Source organism: Syngnathoides biaculeatus, chromosome 8 (genome assembly GCF_019802595.1).
Source record: "Syngnathoides biaculeatus isolate LvHL_M chromosome 8, ASM1980259v1, whole genome shotgun sequence".
In the NCBI taxonomy this organism is placed as follows: Eukaryota; Metazoa; Chordata; class Actinopteri; order Syngnathiformes; family Syngnathidae; genus Syngnathoides; species Syngnathoides biaculeatus.
This window is the reverse complement of record NC_084647.1, coordinates 15,559,007-15,576,649: the sequence shown is the minus strand read 5'-3', so window position 1 is coordinate 15,576,649 and position 17,643 is coordinate 15,559,007. Positions and strand designations below refer to the sequence as shown.

The 17,643-nt window shown below is 43.6% G+C and overlaps 1 protein-coding gene across 1 annotated transcript in view; it reads right to left on the bottom strand.

The window, feature by feature from the left end:
- Positions 1 to 272: 272 nt before the first annotated feature.
- The window catches only part of nectin3a (nectin cell adhesion molecule 3a), a 44,295-nt gene continuing 26,924 nt past the window's right edge, over positions 273 to 17,643 (bottom strand). The window contains exons 3-6 of the mRNA XM_061827650.1: positions 15,544 to 15,843; positions 13,347 to 13,464; positions 11,564 to 11,715; positions 273 to 5,194 (exon numbers count right to left, since the gene is read on the bottom strand). Coding sequence (XP_061683634.1) covers positions 4,587 to 5,194; positions 11,564 to 11,715; positions 13,347 to 13,464; positions 15,544 to 15,843 — 1,178 coding nt within the window. The 3' untranslated portion in view covers positions 273 to 4,586. The remainder of the gene's footprint in view (positions 5,195 to 11,563; positions 11,716 to 13,346; positions 13,465 to 15,543; positions 15,844 to 17,643) is intronic.

Below are 17,643 nucleotides of genomic sequence, written 5' to 3'. Positions count from 1 at the left end.
AATAAAAAAAAAAAAAAGCAGAGCTTTATGTTCATCGCAATTTTCCAAAGAAAGCCGAGTGCCATAAGCCTTCAAAATCCAAGAGTTTAGCGCTAATGGCCGCCCTTTGGAAGAAAATCCGGTTCAATCTTTTGTGAAGTGAAAACGAGTGACATCCCCAAACGCGCCCCCCCAAAAGTCAACAAGACAGCTGAACGGCAACCGGACACGACAAAGAGAGACTTTAGCCCCTCAACTGGTAACTGGTAGAAGAGAAGAAGGCAAAGCGCACGTGACGAGAGCTCCAAAACTTTTATTGCAAACAATGAAACAACAAACAAAACAAAAAAAAAGTCCAAACGCGACAAACATTCTTCTCCGCTCGCGTTTCCGTACGGAAGCACCGGTCGACAGCAAACCCCAAAACCTTTTCAATATTAACATAGAAAAACAATTCCTTTTATACTGAACAAGAGAAAAATGGCCGGCCTATGTACAAAACAATATTTCCCAAGATTCTTGCTCGCTCGCTCGCTAACGAGTTTCACGCGTCGTTTTACAAAATGCCAAAAAAGCCTGACTGACAAAAACTTTCATCCATTCCCGTTTTGAAATCAAACGCGTCGTAAGGCACCACCTCCTCAGCGGCAACGGCCGATGCTAAGCTAACGCCTTAGCGCTATGTACGACACAAAATGGCGGCGGCGCCAGGGAAATAAATAAGCTAGTAAAAGTTGGAAAAGTCTCACCGCGTCCCAAATATTACTTCTCCTCATTTTCTTTTCCAACAATTGAGAACGTGTCATTATCAGGAAGGACACACTTAAATGAAAAAAAAAATGCATTTACACCACAAACTTGAGAAAAAAAAATTTTTTTTTCAGTGTGATTTTCAGGCTTTTTTTTTTAAGGTAATAAAGTCTTAATTTTGGGGGGGACTTTCTTCAGTGTAGAAAAAGGGGATAATGTAACTATACTTTTACAATATTTTTTAATATTTTAACATTTTAAGTTAAAAAAAAGACGCCAAAAATACATAATGCATATTTTTTTCTCCATAACAGTTGTAGCGTTACGTTAGTTACAATAAAAATTACTTTCAGTGTTAAAATGAATTTAAAAAAATAATTTTACTGAGGCCAAAAATTGTACATTTAAAATATATAATATTTTATTTTATTCTTACAAGAATGTATTATTTTAAGAAAAAAGCCATGATAATCAAAGTCATATCTTATATTTCATTTAAGATTTATTTTCCAGGAACAAAATTACTTTTTAAAGGGAAATTCTGTTTTTAGTTATTCAGGGGGGGAAAAAAAGTTATCTTGCAGAAAAAAATTATTCTTACAATAAAAAAAAGATGCATTACAAGAATAAAGTTGTAATTCTATGAGCACTTTCTCTTGAAAAATATTTTTTTTGGGGGGAAAAAAAAAAAATCTTGAAATTTTAATCCAAAACAATGTTTGTCCTGACTACAAAATTTTTTTCCCCGCTTTTTCCAAATGCAAAATATATGAATATTTTTTCCTGCGTGCACCCCCCCCCCTACCCCCACGGCTCCTCAGAACTTGATTCAAGCCAACCTTCCCCCGATTGCAACAGGCGACGACGATCTTAAGCGCAGATGTGCCGCAAATGACAGATTTAGCGTGAGGGCAAATTCTAGTCAGGAGATTTGAGGCCAGGGCCCCTCCCCCGACACGCCGGCGCTTCTGACATGAAAGTCGTTTATTCTCGGCGAGGGCGGGGTCACGACGTGCGCTCCCTCTGTCCAAACGCCTTCATCGTACATGTTTGTGAATAAATGCGTGCGTAATCCAACCTGAATGTTGCAGAGAAAAAGAATTATGTAAATTATTGTCTGCAAGTTTTGCAGTGCGGTGGGGACCCCGACAGTTCATAATTTTCATTTTTGTGTACTTTGGATTAATTCAGTGGTACCTTGAGATAAGTTTTTTTTTCCCGTGACCATGCTCCAAATTCAAATCAAATCATATTTTCCAACTGAAATGGAATTGCCATTAATCTGTTCCAAAAGCCCCCCCTCCTCCCCTAAAAAAAAGTGCTCAGTGATACTGTCCTATCCATTTTCTTTTGCCACTTATCCTCACAAGGGTCACGGGGAGTGCTGGAGCCTATTCCAGCTGTCAAAGGGCAGGAAGGCGGGGTACACCCTGAACTGGTCGCCAGCCAATCACAGGGCACATCGAGACAAACAGCCGCACTCACAAACACACCTAGGGGCAATTTATCCATCCATCCATTTTCTTAGCCACTTATCCTCACAAGGGTAGTGGGGAAAGCTGGAGCCTATCCCAGCTGTCAAAGGGCAAGAAGGCAGGGTACACCCCGAACTGGTCACCAGCCAATCGCCGGGCACATAGAGATAAACAGTTGCACTCACAATCACACCTAGGGGCAATTTATTAAGAGTGTCCAATTAATGTTGCATGTTTTGGGGATGTGGGACGAAACCAGTGTGTCTAGAGAAAACCCACGCAGGCACGAGGAGAACAAGCAAACTCCACACAGGGCGGGTCTGGTATTGAACCGGGGACGTCAGAACTGTGAGGCCAACGCTTTACCAGCTGATCCACCGTGCCGCCCATATAGTAATAACTTAACTTTACACTTTGTGCGTGATTGTAGCAGCTCCATCGGGGATGTGCATTTTGTCCAGCAAGAGGCAGCACGGCAGTCATGCAGACTTTCCCAACTACTGGAAGTGAGTCAGTAAACTCCAGAAACAATCACCGTTTAGCACAGGGGATAGATATATGCCGTTGAGTATTGTTAGTCTATGTACTAGTGTTGCTGCACCGTTTGTGTTCAACTGTCATGATTCAATCTGCTCGCTCATGTGTTATTTTTTCATTGCTTGTTAGCATAAGGCTTGTGGAGAGCAAAATTGTGTGATTAAAGAGTTAAATTACTCTTTCTGAAATCTGTTTAAAATCTAAAGGCACCGCCGTCCTTTTGATTGTTGTCAGAATTGGCGCAAGAGTTAAGCAAGTCGTCTTTGACGCTGGAGGGAAAAAGTGCAAGTTGCTGGACGCCAAGTGATGACGTCGTCGCGTCTGTGCGGACTGCACGCATGCGAGAGAGAAAGAGAGAGAAAGCGAACGTCTCCACATCTTTTTGGACTTTTCTTCCTCTCGCTCTCAGCAGATCACATTTCTTGCGCTTTTTTTCCGTGATGAGCGGGCGCAGCCGAGCATTTTGTACGACGGTCGGTGATGTCAGCGGCTAACAATGTTTCCGCTACGATGTTGTCGTCGTCCGCCTGCGGGAAAACTCTTGCTGATTTTCATTCCCCCGGACGCGGCCGCAACCAAGTTTACAGAACCGCCGCAGACATTTTGCAGCGCCGAACATTGATGAGACAAACTTCCTTTTTCTGTAGTGCTCGCCCTCATCGGTGTCAACCGGATCCTATCCTGGCTGACTTTTGGTGAGAGAAGTGGGGTAACACTGGACTGGTCTGCAGCCAGTTGCAGGCCACATTTGGTTAAATAACAGTTCACACTCATGTGCACAGCGACAGGTCAAGTTTTTCCAACTACGCTGAAAGTTTCTGGGATGAGAATAGAAAAAAAAAAAACAAAACACGCAAAATCAATACGAAAAGGCCGGAGCCGAGATTCAAACACGCAGACCTGTCGGGCAGACGCGCTAACCAAAAGGCAGACTTGCTTCTGTCATCAATGACGATAAAAATCCATGAAAAAAAAAATAAAAAAAATCCAATGGCATGAGAAACGGGACACGGCGTAGGACAGAGGTGTCAAGCCACCTTGTGGGAAAGGTGGCAACAAAGTATAAATATACTTGGTTACTGCCGGATTCTTCTGACTTTCCCGAGCTTGTGTCAATTGAACTTTACTTCCTTGACACCAATTTCCCATTGGGACAGTGCATGTGGAACCATTGAGATTACAGTCCATTAGGGATGTTCAATCACACTTTTTTTCCAGACCGATACCAGTACGACTATTCACTTTTGAGTACACACCGATACTGATACAACTGCTTCTTTTAAATAACTCATGTATGTGACATATAACTGAGAACAAAGACCTTTCTTTTTGACACAAAGGCTTATTCGAAGATGTTGCACCAACTACTGGTGAGGACGACAATGTCAGTTATTTGCCTTGGAAGTATCGGTGGCTGGTATCAGCGGCCTTCTCGAGTATCCGTTACCTCGGAGGGTTACTCGGCCATCCTTACTGTACATAATCGCCCCTGCATTTTATTTTCACGGCCAGTTTTGAACGGGAACATTTGTGGCAATGTTTTCGTGGGCCACATAAAATGAAGGGTGTGGGTGGTGTTTTAAGGGGGGAAGGGTGGGACAAGCTAACCATGCGGGTCTCCTCCACTCGGTCAGGCTTTGACATTTGTGCGACAGTTAAACACATCAGTAGTGTCTAGAAGTGTAAGGAAACCCTCGTTCCCCTTTTTTTTTTCCTGACGTTCCCTTTGAGAGTGTTTCTGGTACTCAACGCCGAGAGCTTTCAAGAGACCAAACGTTGGCCAATGGCTTCACGGCGGAGGCGTTGCGGCCTCGTCCAGAAGGTAAAGCGGTTTTGCTCTTTTGCTCAGACATACCACTCCCGCCGCGAGATGACCGAGCCGTCCGTGTGCGACACGTAGTCGCCGTCGTTGCAGTTGTTGTAGCAGTCTTCTGGGAGGTATGGCGAGCCATTGTTGACCACGGGCGGCCCGCACGGGTGGTGCGTGTTCTGGCCCTGGTAGCGGTCAGAGTAGTAGTCGCCCTCCTGATCGGCCCAGTCGTCGCCGCCCCGCTCCGTGCCCGTGTAGTCGGGATAAATGACGTCCCCGGAGAGTTTGGACTTCAGCTCCTGGCTGCCGTTGTCGGCCTTGTCTCCGTACACCTCCTGGAGCTCGTGCGGCTGCAGGACGTCCAGCTGCGACTCCTTCTGCATGTCCGACGGGCCCAGGTACTGCTTGGTGTAGTAGTCGCCCCGGAAGGTGCGGCGCTTGCGCATAAAACAGAAGCCGGCGGCGATCAGCGCTAGGATCAACAGGAGGACTCCGCCCACTGCGCCACCCACCACAGCGCCCAGAGTGGAGTCTCGCTGGGGGGCCATCGTGGACGAGGTGAACGGGGAGCGCGCCGTACCGGGGACGTGGGGCGGCTCGGTGGAAGTGGTGGGGACAGGGGCGGCCGTGGTGGAGGGAGGCTCTGCGGAGAGGACCGGGGAGGATTAAGTCATAAAAAAGGAAGAACAGAATGTCTGCGCTTTATGTTGCGTAACAAGTGACAAGCCAGCACTCAAGCGCGGACGACATTTCAAGCGGGCCGCACACTGCTCGCTACGCCATCGCTTGATTAGGAAATGCTGCATTACTGCAACCTTCCTGACTCTGTGCATTATTTCAAGTACAATGGCAGAGTTTGGAATTACTGTAATTCCCGGCCTACAGAGCGCACCTGCTTATAAGCCTCACTCAGTACATTTGTAAAGTAAATTACATTTGGTACATACATACGCCGCAGCTGTACAAAAAGCTGCAAGTGCCCACACTGAAACCCAGATTAGAACACAAGATATTTACAAAGATGGACAGTACACAGAGTTTAACGCTAGCACCGCCCCGCTAGTGCTAACGCGCCGCACTAACAGGGCCAGTTTAAAAAAAAAATTAAAAAATAAAAACTACCGGTAAAAATCACCGAGACACGCCAGTAAGACGCTAGCGCAGCGCTAACAGGGCCGGGCCGGTAAAAGTCACTTCCTTGGCACATATATTTCACCGGTCTCACACTTACCTTTTCCGCTCGAGTTACCCCTTGCGGCCGTTAGAAAAAAATGCACAAACTAGCCGCATCACTGCATACACCGCAGGGTTGAAAGCGTGTGAAGAAAGTCGCGGCTTATAGGCCGGAAATTACGGTATTCACGTACCCGTTCACTAAATTCAGCTAAATGGCAACAACGGATTTCCAGGTTTTAAACGTCTTGGCTGCTGCCTAGCAATCCAAAATAAATCAACAGTGCTACAAATTGATAAAAGTGCTCTATCTCTATAATCATAACATTTTATCAGCATTTAAAAGAGTCACATCTTTTGAAAACAAAAAAAAATTATATATCAGTGCTTACAGTGTGTGTAAGCATCTGGATGTGAGGTGTGGCCTACAGCAGCTCTCTGCAAGCGTTCTTCCTGTTTAATAAATGGCTGAAAGCGCATCTGCGACTGTGGCGCTCCCTATATGATATGTAAAATGATCCTTATATTGTCTTCAAAATGACATAACACTCCAGCATGGACACTCGCCAAACATGCCAGACTTAGTTCAAATGGCCTCGGGAGAATACACTCTTCACATAAATTTCCACGAGCACACTGGACACACTTAAGTAGCAGACATACGATTCTCCGAGGGCAAAGAATCCGTTGAATGCTGCAATGTGCTACGGAAAAGAGGCGCAAAGGAATGGAAAAAGGAGAAGCCGACGCGCTGAACGAACGTCTATGTGTTTTGAGCGCAAGGGAGATAAAAGTAGACAAGGAGATTACGGAAGGACACGGACGCCACCCACGCACGTCTGCCAAACCCTGCTGCGGGGTCATCATGCAAGAAAACGCTGCGATCGATCTTTTGTCCTCAGGAGGAGGCGGAGGCGGATCTTTGCGATCGCCGTCAGAGGAAAAACCTGGTGAAGGTCACAAAGAGCGCTGCTCGGTTGGACCGGAGCAGGCCACGAGCATCCGTCAACGTCACTCACTATCTACTGCTTGGGATTTGCTCTCATCCACCGAAACTGCTAAGATTAGCCGAACCATAATTCATAATCTACTAGTGCTCTTTTGCCTTTTGTTTAATTTTTGTCAGTTCAGATGTATTGTGGCACTGTGCTGCCTCTCACAGGTCACTCGAGATACTACAACAGACACAGGCAATGTGCGTTGTGTTGTTTATTTCAAGCACATGATCATTCATTAGGAGAGCAGTAGGAATATACTTGACATTTTTTGGAATTATTTTGACATCTCTCACTGTAAAAAAATAGCTAAGTGTACAAATCGGCATGTGTTTCCCACTCAGGGGTAAAGACCTTTTAGCCCATTTCTGGAAAATACATTTTCAAGACAAAAAAAACAGTGGGGGGAAAATCAACAAAAAGATGACAAAATAAGACACAGAACTCATACAAAACCCACGACTTTTGGCTTCTCCCATGTTTTTTTTCCAAACTCGGAGGATTTGTTTGGTTAACTTTTTACACCCATACTGACGCAAGCATTTTTTATTATACCCTTACACTCATTCGGGGACTGGAGAGCTCCGGTCAGGAAAACACCGGCGGAGCTACACAAAAGCACAAGTCAGACAAAAGACTGATGTCAAAACGACTTGAGGTGAAAAAAAACTTGAGCTAAAAAGTTGGAAAATCTTCCGACTGTCCGCAATTTCCCCAAAGTTGGGTCACAGTGACTTAGAACACAAAAAATACACTGCACAAGGTCTGTTATGTCACGCAGTTGTTAATTTCTAAGCAAATCAAGTAAATGAATAGTAACATTAAATTAATAAACCATCGATAACAAAAACATCTGTAACGGTCATACACGTAGAAAGGACACAAAGTAAAACTATTGTGTCTTTGCAGCACTTGTGTGTTTACCATCAAATGTGAAATCTGCCTATCTCGCAATGATTTGGTGTTAGCACGATAATGAGAATGAACTCTTTTTGTCACTTACATCATAAAATCACGTGACTTGTTTACGTCGCCATATCGCCAGTCTAGCAAAGCATTGTTCAATGCTGAGTCGGTGGGAGACAACATGAAAATATGCTTTATAGCAAGACGCCCAGAGTCTTGTCCGATACCATTATACATTTAGAAGGTGAAAATAAACGAAAATTAGATAAACTCGGCATAGAGGACCTGTATTTAATGCCGAAGTTGATGTTTTCGTCAATAAGAAAGTGGTCTGTTAATTCGCTTCCGCTTGTCTTGGACATCTACACATGGGTCTGGTGAGTAAGTCGTCGGGATTTACACGGAAGAGTTTGAAAGCGTAGAAAAGTCTGGACGCATACGAATACTTCGTTGCTGGATCTGTTGTCAACGGGGAGACGGCTCGTGAACGCGGAAGCGTGTTGAGCCACACGTTAACCTTTTCCAGAATCCATCGATCTTTTCAGCTAGTATTCAATACAAATACCAATACAGTATTTTGATAAATGACCCCCGGTTATACACAAACTCGCATTCATTAACTATGAGAGAGAGGACAAAGAGGACAGAGTCATCTCCACGGAAGCGAATGTGGCCACACTTAACCTCCGTAAACCACTGCGACAGACTTTTTTTTTTTTTAACACGCATTGTTCTCAAATGTTCTCAAACTTGGCATTATAAAAACTTCTTGGGAATTTGAGATTGAGAAGAAAAATTCCTACTTGAGATGAAGCGATCGCTACACAGTCGTGTGTGTATTTTGGTTGGGGACCATCCATCATGTTTAATTGCCGAAATCCATCGATATTTTCTGGTCTTTTCAGCTGGTATTCCATAGGATGATCTCTCTGAATATCTGTCTCATCAAACCAACAGCGCAGCAGGTCTCGGGTATTGTATAAATATTCTCCTCTGGTTCAATGTCTCCCACAATATCGAGCAGCTCTGTTTGACTGGCAATATGCCGCCGTGCAAACTGTGACGTCACGTGCACGAGCTCTATACAATTAAGTGGCAGGTCCCAAGATTATTCCCATAATCATTTTCTATCAAATTAGGAATGATGACTCTCTTCAAAATATATAATATTATATATTACCTTTCTGCCACAACTAAATGGATGAGTAATTCAATTTGTTTCACACAAATGAAGTACCAGTAGATCCACACCCGTGTCAAGCCTCTGACATATGAAAGACTTCTGTTCCCTGTGTAATGCGTGCATGGTCAGCATTATGTTTACCCCCCCAAATAAACCCATTCACCGTTGGGAGACTCCACAAGGATCCTTCAAAGGCCAACAGATACGCATATCTGCAGGAACCTGCACATTTTGCTTCAAGGTCCGTCTTCACTACAGTTAAAACTGTCCGATAAAAATACACAATTATTGACAGGGTGGACGCCCGCATACTCAGTCACTCAAGACCAGCGGATTCACCTATTCATGAATTTGGCTTAGCAATTTTCAGGATTAGGCACCATTTTTCTTTTATTTAATACACACTCAAACATCTAAAAACCATTTTAGAGAACATGGGCCAAATTTGACCTGCAACACCATCTGTGAAAATTGAGTTTTCTATACTTGGGGTAACTTAACTCATCAAATTTCAGAATGGAAGGATGACATTCATTGGTGTCAAAGACGCGGAAATTGGAGCCAAACAGTATGTAGGAGTTCAGAGCATCTGCAACTGCGTCGCTGCTCATCTGAGAAGCGAGTGGCCAAAAACCACAAAGCTTCAGAACAACGACAGCCAGCAGATTCACCTATTCATGAATTTGGCTTAGCAATTTTCAGGATTAGGCACCATTTTTCTTTTATTTAATACACACTCAAACATCTAAAAACCATTTTAGAGAACATGGGCCAAATTTGACCTGCAACACCATCTGTGAAAATTGAGTTTTCTATACTTGGGGTAACTTAACTCATCAAATTTCAGAATGGAAGGATGACATTCATTGGTGTCAAAGACGCGGAAATTGGAGCCAAACAGTATGTAGGAGTTCAGAGCATCTGCAACTGCGTCGCTGCTCATCTGAGAAGCGAGTGGCCAAAAACCACAAAGCTTCAGAACAACGACAGCCAGCGGGGGAAGGGAAAGCGGAGCGAGAGGGAACATAACTCCACCACGGGGTAGGAGGAGGATGGGGGGGGGGGGGGGGGGGGCGAGAGGCCGCATGCCCCAAGTCTTAATATTTGAAGAGCGAGGCAAGATAATTGGCCAGCAGAGTCTTTCCTGGACGGGATGCCTGTCAGCTGCGCTTTCGCTCGGGAGGACGACTCGGGCCTGTAAACAGATGAAGCGTGACAGCTTTTTTGGGGCGCGTCCAGTGCTTTCCAAAGCCGAGCGATCGGCGTGGCCAGCGGGGAGGTGTGTGCGGTGGGTGGGGGTGTGGGGATCCAAAGGCAGCGGTTGCTATGTTTGGAGAAGGATCACAAAGGAGCGACGCAGGAATGAAAACAAAAAGGAGAGTTCTCAGGACCCACACCCTGGCCCTGACTTTGCAATACTGAGCCGGTCCGAGTGGCCACACGGGGCCTCGGCCCAGGAAGCGCAGATGTGGATGCAGTAGCGTCCCATGAAGGGGATTTATTGCCGCCATTTATACAACCCCAATCAGGAAAACTCATTTGGATGATCCAGGAACAGTCCGGTCTGCGGCCTGAATTGACATTTACACATGGACGCGCGCACTCAACGGCTCCGCGATGTTACACTGGAACATTTCACGGCTTATATAGACCACGGAACTCTTATGACTTGCAAATCTGTCAATGCAATTCATTACGTCCCCCAGAAAGATGACCGGGAGCTCAATAGCATCAGTCGATTCTTTTCGTTCATCATAACACTTGAAAACTTTTGAAACATGTAAATACGCTTGTGACCTGATTTAAAAAAGGTCGTGTGTGCAAAAAAATGGGCAAAATCTTGATTGCTTACGCAAAGGGAAAGCGAATCTACTAACCAGGAGCTTTTCGAATAGAATCTGTTCAAACTGTTAAAAAAAGTTCACATTTCATTTTGCGTGTTCGGGAAAGAGCGAAAAGATTCATTTAGAATACGCAATGTGATTCAGCAAACCTGAGATGAATGGCAGATATTGATAAAAAATGATGACTTCTTAAAGGCAGTAAACTGACGGCAACTTGCACAACCATGAGTGCGGAGATTGTGGTGAAGCGGCGAAGTGATCATCGACGGGGAAAGCTAATCTTTTCCATTGAAATTTTTTTTTTTTTTTTAAATGCCAGAAACAATTCTAACATCTTATTTGCAGTGGTGCAATTTTGGAGCCACTGGATGACTTGAGCCAGTCATAAGAAGGAGTCATGCCATAGCTCCTTTCAACTTTCTATGCATCTGGGTCATTTGAGCGCACGGTGACAACTGGTCCTTGCCTTCATACATTTTTGCCAATAGCGGCACCCGATGGGTTTTGGTGAGCGAACACACAATTCAGCATCAGATAAGTGGGATCTTAGTCAATCAGGCCCTTTATCTGCACTTTTGGAATGAGGAGAAGGACTCACACCAGCCCGGCAAAACGGTACTCGACCCTCACTGATACCTAATGTCAAGTATGATTGGCTAGTGTGAGGACTTTTGACGTGTATTCAAGTTCAGTTAACTTTCCCTTCTCTGGCATGCTTGGAAAAGGTGCGGCAGGGCCCAGCATGTGTGGCCATACGATAACTGCGATGCGATCGTTCCTTGTTATTTGGGGTAACGCTTACCACAACATAAAAATAAACAATGGAAATACTCCAAGTACTAGTTGTATGTAGGCTGAGGCGTTCACATCGACTCCAATGTCTGTAAGAGGTGTTTGAAGCGGGTCATTACCTTGCACCCAAAGGGACAAGTCGTGGCTGCGGACGCCGACATCATTGGTGGCTTCGCAGCGGTATACGCCAGAGTCGTTGAGCTCCAGCGGGCGGGTGAAAGCGAACCTGTTGGTTACAATATCAACGCTGTCCGGCATTTGCCCATCCAACCTGGGAGGAAAAAACAAAAAAGAAAAAAAACGTTTTCATGTTTGAATGATTACTATTGGCGCTATCCGTCTGCCACCTGGAAGTACGTGTAATGTCAGGTTGAAAACAATATTTTATTTGGGCTTGGGCGACAATATACTGACATTTCCATCAAGAAAAACACTGGAAAAATACTTAGAGAGCTTTTGTCTATAAATTTTGGGGGGCATAAGGTTTCACGAGATAAGACTTTGCTGCTCCTGTCACGACGCCATGAGCATTGTTTTTGCATCAGAGGACAACAGAGTGCCACGAGGTCTGACTTACTCACATGCAGGAGACCTTTGCGACTGTTATTTATAGCGTAGAGTCTTCCTGATAGCTACGACCGGCAGATCCAGTGTCAAAGAAAATAACTCTAGAGTAAGACCCCGGGTATTAATGCCTCACTATTAACATTCATGTTTTTGTCTGTGTAACTTATACACAGTTGTTCCCAGAACTACTCACACCAGGTCTCATTTTTCGAGGCCTCTTTCTGACATGCAACAAAATGCCACCAGAGACTTGTCAAAAAAGGAAAGTAGTACACTCACTTGTGTGAAGGGATTATGGTGACCTGATACGTCTCGACTGAGAGACGCGCTTTGGAAATCAGGGAGGTGCCATGTTGAACCTGGGTTGATTGTGAAAGTCTTAACCGCATTTACATGCACAACTCTAGTGCCTTTTTTTTCCTACATCAAATCCGTCAGCCACTTTTGTTTCGGTGTTATGCAGAATGAGAAGTTTGAAATGAAAGTTTAAGCTACAGTTACAACAATGAATATCATGAACCACTTCATTATTACAGTGGCCTTTGTACTTTACATATTTACAATATACCGTAATTTCGTGCCTATAAGCCGTGTCTTTTTTCACACGCTTTCAACCCTGCGGTTTATGCGGTGATGTGGCTAATTTGTGCATGTTCTTAACTGCTGGAAGTTGGTACTCGAGCAGAAAAGTTAAGAGTTGAGACCGGTGGAATATATGTGCCGAGGAAGTGACTTTTACCGGTCTGGCCCTGTTAGCACTGCGTTAGCATGTTACTGCCCGTCTCAGTTATTTTTACCAGTATGTTTTTTTTTAACTGGCCTTGTTAGCGCGGCGCTAGCGTTAAACTCTCTGTGTACTGTCTTTCTTTGTAAATATCTCGTGTTTCAATATGGGCACTTGCGGCTTTTACACACCTGCAGCGTATGTATGTACCAAATGGTATTTCCCTTACAAACGTACTGGGTGAGGCTTATAACCAGGTGCGCTCTCTGTAGGCCGGGAATTACGGTACCTGATACTCCCACTACCGCCTACTGTACTTAAAAACCACCAGACCCACACCAGTTTTCTTCGCCCATGACCTGATCAGCGTGAATATCCCAAGATCCCAAACCACTTTCAAGCTAGAGGCAACCTCGTGGCCCCAGCAGCACCATTTTTCCCCTCAAACAGACACGGAGAAAGTACCTTGGTTGTGTGCCACGGGAGAACAACAAGAAATTACATGATGAATCTGATAAGTAGTTAAAGAAATGCTTGGTGTAGCTATACTATAAAAGCCGGGCTATAAAACAGGACATCAAGTCGAAAAGGTCAAAGAATCGTGTACCGACCTGACCCATGCAAACTCCCGGACGGGGGGATTGGCCTGCGCTCCACAAATGAACGTCACATCAGTTTGTCCGGCATACCAGTTTTTCTCCACCCCCTTTATGAAGACCATCGGCGCAACTGTGCAAAAACAAAGCAAAGCACAACAAAAGTTAGCGTTAACAATAGGTCGCTTGTGCTGACAAAGCACATTTGGGATCACATAAGCACTCAACACAAGCAGTTCTCTAAGGAGAGAAACACAGTATGCGTTATGTTATATTACAAGGAGCACGGTAACCTAAAACAAAGGGTTGGCCCGGCTGCCAAGAACAAATAAATGAGCTGAAGTTGGAGGAGAATTTGGACAAAAGTAGTAATACAGCTAATAAATTCCACACAAAAAAGAAGCAAACAAGGGGGTTACATGTTCTGGATGAAGCCAGCACGTGCAAGTTGTAATAAAGCATAGCAAACAGAGTCGGATATCCAATTTTGCCCATTTTGATTTCTCCGGAGAACAAATGAGCGAGTCATTACTGAAGAGAAAGGAGGACGCTTTGTCCCGTCTCGCTCGCTGAGCCGCGCTTTGCAGTGGAAATAGTGCTTCTTTTGCACCAAGAAGTCCCTTACTTGCGCCTCGACGATGATTTATTGAGACACAAAGACGCGTTCCGCCTATATTAACCTTGCTTTTCCCCGCTTCTACGCCTGCTGCCTTCCTCAGCCCAAACTCCATCAGCTCCTCCTACTCATGTCAGTGTTGGGCTTGATCAATACTTTTGTAAAATGCCTTCATCAGCAAGCCACCACACTAAACTACAGAAATTAAATAAATACACGTCATCACAGCGGGAACAACAAGTTGAAACTGGAAAGGCTTATTTTGAAATACTAAAAAGGCAGCTGTTTTGTGTAAGCTTGAGCCTGGACTTTGTGACATTTATTCAAATTAATGATGTGGAAAAAAATGATGTGTCTGTAATTTTATTAATTATTGTGTGTATTGTGGTCACGAGTGCGCCATTGTGAGAAGGCTGTGTAGCCATTAGCTAATGACGCGGCAAACATACATCTGCAGATGTATAGTTAGTTTCATTTTGAAAAGGGAGTTAAATTTTTCATTTTTTCTTATTTTAAAAGTATGTTGCAGCAGGAAACGAGCAGTAACATTAGTGGCAACTATTAAAGCAAGAGCTAAGATACTATTAAACATGCATTTTACACATTTAAATTATAACTGTCCTGAGGTGGGGGTGGGGGAAACCCATCAGTAGCGATATAGTAAGATGATTCCTAAATATCACAAGTTGTGTGCCTCGACATATTAGGGATTTGGTGAATAAAACATTTCAACCTGAGGTTAAGTCCTTTTTTTCTATTTTTCACTGTTGTCTATGCGTCACTGAAACCAACAATCAGAAAAAAAAAAATACATATATATATACATACACATATATATATACATACATACATACATATATATACATATATACATACATACATACATATATATACATATATACATACATACATACATATATACACATATATACATACATACATATATACACATATATACATACATACATATATACACATATATACATACATATATACAATAGATACATACATACATATATACATACATACATATATATACATACATACATATATATACATACATACATATATATACATACATACATATATACACATACATACATATATACACATACATACATATATATATATATATATATATATTTTATTTTTTTTTTAATCATTCAACCAAGTTTGTGCTGGGCCAGCTAACAGATTTTCTAAACAGATCAGAGATTTTCAATCATGTCTCTGTAATTAAAGTGTGAACTTCATATTCAAGCCAATATTTAATGTTAAAGGCTATCATCAGCAATGATAGCTTATTTATTACCTATTTCTCATAATTTCATAAAATGGTTGTATATCAAAATTATTGTTTAAACTGTCCTTTATTTCTGGTATTATGCCTGTAATATACAAGTATACACACACACATATACACACATATATATATATATATATATATATTTTTTTTTTTTTTTTTTTTTTTTAAGTTAGTTCAGAGCCTTCACTGTCTAATGCAAACACTGTAGTGAGACACCGGCGTTCACGTTAGCGCCAACTGTTAACGCACAACCAAAGCTTGTCTTCAAGCAAACAAATATGGTTACTCACACTGAATATTGAGTGTATAGGGTATGCGGAACTCTGTCTGCAGCGCGGGGTGGTGCACCACGCATGTGAGTGTCTTGCCCTGGGCGGCGCTGTGCGGCTCCCACATGTAGCGAACGTGCACGCTGGCCGTCCCGTCGGCATCGTCGCGACTCTGCGTCTCCTCGCGGCCGCGCAGCTCCGTCTCCCAGGAGACTTCGGCGGCGGGGCGGCCGCGCTCGGCGATGCAGGTGGCCACCAGAGACTCGCTCTCGCCTTCCAGCAGAGCGGCGGGCCCGGCCGACACGTACACCTTGGGCTCCACTGAAGGAACGAGACAATACCACAATTAGTACTGTACATGAATAAATCATGGGCATCAAGAGATGAATGAAGGAAGTGGCCTGGCCCTCTATGGAAAACCATCCTTCCTACCATTTACATACTCTACATTAGGAATGGAAAGGGGTGCAAAGTTTACGGTAAATTTCCATTGGAGGTTAACTCCAAATAGGAAACTAAAGTAATGGTTTGGTCCCATTCATTCCACTACATACTTATGGCCACAGTTTCCAGCTTTCCAGCTTAAAAGACACTGCTAGAACTTTGCGGCCTTTCTGTACATGCATTACAAATGACTGCCTTCACTTCAATGAGAGCAAATGCCAGGATCATCTATCCTGTTGTTGATACCTAGCAAGGCCTAATGGCTTTTAAATGATACAATCAAGTGAGGCACTTAGTGAGCTTTGGGCACACAAGGCAGTGCAAGTATATGCACTTTATTATCTCAAAACATTAACATATGCAGAAGCACAAAAGCCTGAAGAAGCAGAGTTAGAGAAGTTAAATAGAACATAGCAGGGTGACAGTGTGACACAAACTGACAAAAGTAAAGCGTAACGTGAGACTGAAAAATGTGAGCATGTGAACATGTCTGAAAAAGAAGCACGAAGTCTGACTAAGCATGACAGCAGTGTGCTACACAAAAATGTGAAAAAGAAGCAGAGTGAAGAAAAGTGCTTAAGAGCAGTGTGCTCCACAAAGCCTGAAAAACAACTCCAGTGTGATAATGAAAGTAGAGATACATTGATGCATATTTTTCCTGGTTGAGACCGATACAGATTATTACTTATCAAAGAGGTGCGATATTTATTTGCAGTCGAAGGCAAAACATTGGAAAACGTTTAACATAATACAAACACAAACAATTTTATTTTAAATGCCTTTAAAAAAAAAAATGATTATTAAACATGGTTTTCTGATTTTCAACAAGTTTCATTGTTTTTAATTACTGGGCAACATGCTTTGAAATTCTAACAAAAAGTGCAGGGAGCACTTCGGGTCAGCTAATCTTATGAAGTTGAATGAAAACAAAATAGTGCCGTAAGGTTTTCTACAGAAATTAAGGTTTGCCCAAATGTCATTAAAATGTCACTTATACTGCCTTCAAGTTCAAAGAGAAACAAAATGTGCAGGCAGTTCCCAGGGTCAGCAGCATCCGTTACAAAGTTAACTATAAAATTAAAAAGTTGTGCCTTTTGACATTTCCTCGCCATTGTTTCTCTTTTGTCTCGTGTGTCCCTATTAAAGCGCACAAGCAGCTGTTCCCCTAACTGAGGCGACGACAAATTTAAAGATGAGGGGCCACCGCCTCATCCCCGAGACGAGGCCGTCACCTTCGGGACATCTGCTCCCCTTGCCCTCCAGAGCGGGGGGCTGCGGCTATAAATTCCAAAAATAACTCCCGGCACCCCGGTCCCTAAAAATAGCCTTCAGTCTCCCCCGCCGGTGTGGGGGAAGCCGCACTCCTGCCACAGTCGTAAGGCTTCCTCCCTCTGCCTGGCCTTACTAGCGGGCTCAGGCTAAAAACAGTAGTTGCTCTATGTTAGTGACTCCACGAGACGCACATGTTCATTTGGAGTAATGTCAGGAAGGGAGGGGAACGCTAGACGAGCACAAAGGCTAAGCAAACATTCGACCCTTTCACACTGCATGTCAATTTAACCTCAATGGTGGAAAGGAACCAAGCAGATATTCAACATGTGTAATTAAATGGGTTTTCACTGATCTCGACTTGAGTACTTTTCAGAAACTGCTCTTCTTCTTTTCTCACTCCCGTCT